This window comes from Lupinus angustifolius, chromosome LG03 (genome assembly GCF_001865875.1).
Source record: "Lupinus angustifolius cultivar Tanjil chromosome LG03, LupAngTanjil_v1.0, whole genome shotgun sequence".
In the NCBI taxonomy this organism is placed as follows: Eukaryota; Viridiplantae; Streptophyta; class Magnoliopsida; order Fabales; family Fabaceae; genus Lupinus; species Lupinus angustifolius.
The window spans coordinates 4318480-4322206 of NC_032011.1; the positions used below are offsets into that span (position 1 = coordinate 4318480).

The window sequence follows — 3727 nt, forward strand, 5'->3', positions numbered from 1 at the left end:
GTGCTCATTTGGCTATGACCCCTCAGAATAAGAAAAGAAAGAGCAATAAGGGTGCTGCGAAAGGGCCTTCTCAGCAAAAGAAATTGAAGAGTAATGAGGAATTTACTTGTTACTTCTGTAAGAAGCAAGGACACGTGAAGAAATAGTGTCCTAAATATGCCTCATGGAGTGTAAAGAAGGGTAAATTTCTAACTCTTGTTTGTTCTGAAATTAATTTGGCTTTTGTACCCAATGATACTTGGTGGGTAGATTCTGGTGCTACTACTCACATTAGTGTCACTATGCAGGGTTGCCTGTGGAGCCGACAGCCAAGTGATGATGAAAGATTCATCTTTGTGGGCGATGGCAAAAGGGTTGCAGTTGAGGCTATTGGAACATTTAGATTATGTTTAAGAACTGGTTTTCATTTGGATTTATTTGAGACATTTGTTGTACCGTCTTTTAGGCGGAATTTAATTAGTGTTTCCAGCTTGGACAAATTTGGTTTTTCTTGTTCTTTTGGAAATAATAAAGTTAGTCTCTATCAAAATTCAAATGTTGTTGGTTCTGCTTCTTTAATAGATAATATGTATATGCTTGATGTATCCATTTCCACTAATGAAATACTGCAAACAAATTCACGTTGTACAAAACGAAAATTAAAAGAGAATTCAGCCACCTTATGGCACAAGCGTTTAGGTCATATATCTAAACAAAGAATTCAAAGACTTGTGTCGGATGAAATTCTTGACCCTTTAGATTTATCAGACTTTGAGGTCTGTGTTGAGTGCATAAAGGGAAAACAGACAAACAAAAGGAAATTAGGTGCCGAAAGAGCTAAAGATGTCTTAGAACTAATACATACAGATATATGTGGTCCTTTCCCTATGGCTTCTTGGAATGGACAACATTATTTTATTACGTTCATAGACGATTACTCTAGGTACGGCTACCTATATCTTATACATGAGAAGTCCCAATCCTTGGATGTTTTCAAGTCTTTCAAGGCTGAAGTTGAACTTCAACTTGGAAAGAAAATTAAGGCTGTCAAATCTGACCGTGGTGGTGAATACTATGGCAGATATGATGGATCAGGAGAACAATCTCCAGGGCCATTTGCACTTTTCCTCGGAGAGTATGGAATTGTTCCGCAATACACTATGCATAAGAACAGTGCTCTCTAAGTTTAATTACATTGATCAAGAATAGTGCTCTCTAAGTTGCATAAGAACAAGAACCCAGAAAGGCAACAGAGAAGGAGTGGAAGAAGAGAGGGATGAGTAATGGGTGGTGGAGCAAACAACAACAACAACCTAATGTGGAGTAAACAGTATAGCAATATTTGAATAAATATTTCATATGTAAATCTATTTTTCCCTTTTCTTTAAGTCATGCTACAAAAGGCAAAACACACCACATCACAATTTGAAAGAGTAAAATAGAGCACCAATTGGGATTAGTGAAACTACATGTGTTTTTAAAAATATTTAAGAAAATAAATAAATACAAAATGTAAATTGGAAATGCACCATCTGCTCTGCAGTTTTTAAATGACAATGTACTTTGCATCGTATAGAGAATATGGCAACTTCTTCGTTCTGGGTCACACAGACCAATTTTAGAATGCAAAACCAAGTTGCAGACCGGCAGTTTCAAACAAAACATCCCATCAACACCCCTGTCGTAAATACCATATCTCCAACATAGAACGATACTTCACACTATCTATTCACATTCCAAGTCTTTAACATAAAGGATCTGCTTGAAGAACACACTACCATAGAGCATTGAACTAAATTCAATTCTATTAACAAATTCGAGAAACTTATAATAGAAACAAGTCCTAACATAAAACACCACTCACACTACCACAGCTTTAATTTGAACTATATTCAATTCTGTTTAATAAATTCAAGAAAACATTTCATAATTATTAGCTCGATCACTAAAAGAGAGTCAACAACCTCAAATCCCTAACCTTTCTCAACAAAGACCTAACTTAAATATAATCCATTCAACAGCTCAACTCAATCAACAATCTCAAATCCTTAACCTTTCTTATGCTCTTCTGCTACCAGCACAGGCTTGATCTCGGCCTCGGCCTCATCGCTCTCCTTCACCACCACCACAGGGGTACCAGCACCGCCACCGGAACCAATTTCAACACCGTCCTTATCATCTGGATAGCGAACCACTACGACAGGGCAAACACAATGGTGAACACAGTAATCACTAACGCTCCCGAGCTTATCGTCGCTGCCGCGGCGCACAGCGCCAAACCCTCGGCTCCCCATGATGACGGCGCTGAGGCCGAGTCTCTCAACCTCAAGGCACAACCGCTCCTTCATGTCATGATCTTTCACGATGTGGATCTTGTACGGAATCTGAGCATCTTTCAAAGGCTTCGCAAGATCGGCGGATTTTGCCACCGTGAAGGCGTCGAAATCGTCCTCGAGCTTGCGCTTGTTGAGGTCGCTGTGGTTGACGCTGTTGACGGTTTCCTCGTCGGTGTTAGGATCGGTGTTGATGGAGAGGTCGATGGAGCCCCAATCGGCGCCGAAGAGGACGTTGGTGGGGCTGACGTGGAGGAGGATCACGGCGTCGCCGGGGCGGATATAGTTCTGAACGGCCCAGCGGACGGCGAAGGCGCTCTCGTCGGAGAGGTCGACGGCGACGCCGATCTTACGGCGGGCGCCGGCGGTGGGAGTGGCGGCAGAGGATGGGTGGTGGCGAGGGGAGGAAGTGTGGTGGATTTTGATTTGGGGGAGTTGTGGGTCGGAATCTAGTGTGGTTGGGTTCTGGTGGGGCTGCATTTTGATTCTTACCAACTAATGAAAAATTGCGTGAACCAAGGTAATGAAATGAAGTTTTATGTTTGGGTGGTAATAAAGTGTTCATATGAATAATGAATTTATGCATAGATAAATAAGATCGAATATCCAATTTTCTCCTTAGTTTATTCCCAAAAAGTATAAGTTAGTAAAAAATTGATAGAAATAACTAAAATAATTTACCAAAAATTTAAGTAAGGAAATGAATCTTTATTCAATAAATAAAGAGGTAGCGAGGTATAAAGTTTCTGTGGGTTTAAGCCTATCATAATAGCCCACAAGTTGGATGAAAGAATTTAGATTCCATAATTGGTGCCTAAGTTCATGTGATGATGGTTCGCAATCTTATCTTTGGCAGTAATATCATATGCTATTAGAGCACAGAAGGAGCCGTGGAATATTCGATATGTCCAACCCTTTCCCAAGTTTTGGAAGTATCGATAAATTTGAAGTGAAATTTAGGGGATTGTAAGGGGTATTATTGGCGAATAAAACTAGAAAAGATTAAATAAGCATCAAAGTTGTCTAATCTAATGATGTAAAAGTGAACTCTTACATGATCACTCTAACCTTAAAATGACTGGCCTTCTCAAAGGGACACGAGAGCCCATGATTTTCATGAGCATGTTGCTCATATGGGTGTTGTTCCTTAGTTCAGTGGGAGGCTATATGTTTTATGTTTTGCTTTGGATATTATATACAGTTTTTATGTATAATAAAGATGATGACTTGTTATTTCATTTTTTGAAATTGTACATTGTAACAATTGTGTTGCAATTAAAGACTTTGGATTGATCTCACTAAAGAATAAAGAAGGACCAATTGGAAATAGACATGTTTGAGATCACATTGCATGAAATTTCCATGTCACTCATCCATATTTGATCTATGTCATTGAGTATATTAATATGGTGATC

The 3727-nt window shown here is 39.3% G+C and overlaps 1 protein-coding gene across 1 annotated transcript; it reads right to left on the minus strand.

The window, feature by feature from the left end:
• Positions 1466-2888, minus strand: LOC109343170 (universal stress protein PHOS32-like). Its single transcript, XM_019581349.1, has one exon. The coding sequence runs from the start codon at positions 2790-2792 to the stop codon at positions 2028-2030; it is 765 nt and encodes a 254-aa protein (XP_019436894.1). The 5' UTR covers positions 2793-2888; the 3' UTR covers positions 1466-2027.

Bases quoted from the DNA above. Each gene is read 5' to 3' on its own strand.
- LOC109343170 (XM_019581349.1), bottom strand. From the start codon at position 2,792: ATGCAGCCCCACCAGAACCCAACCACACTAGATTCCGACCCACAACTC.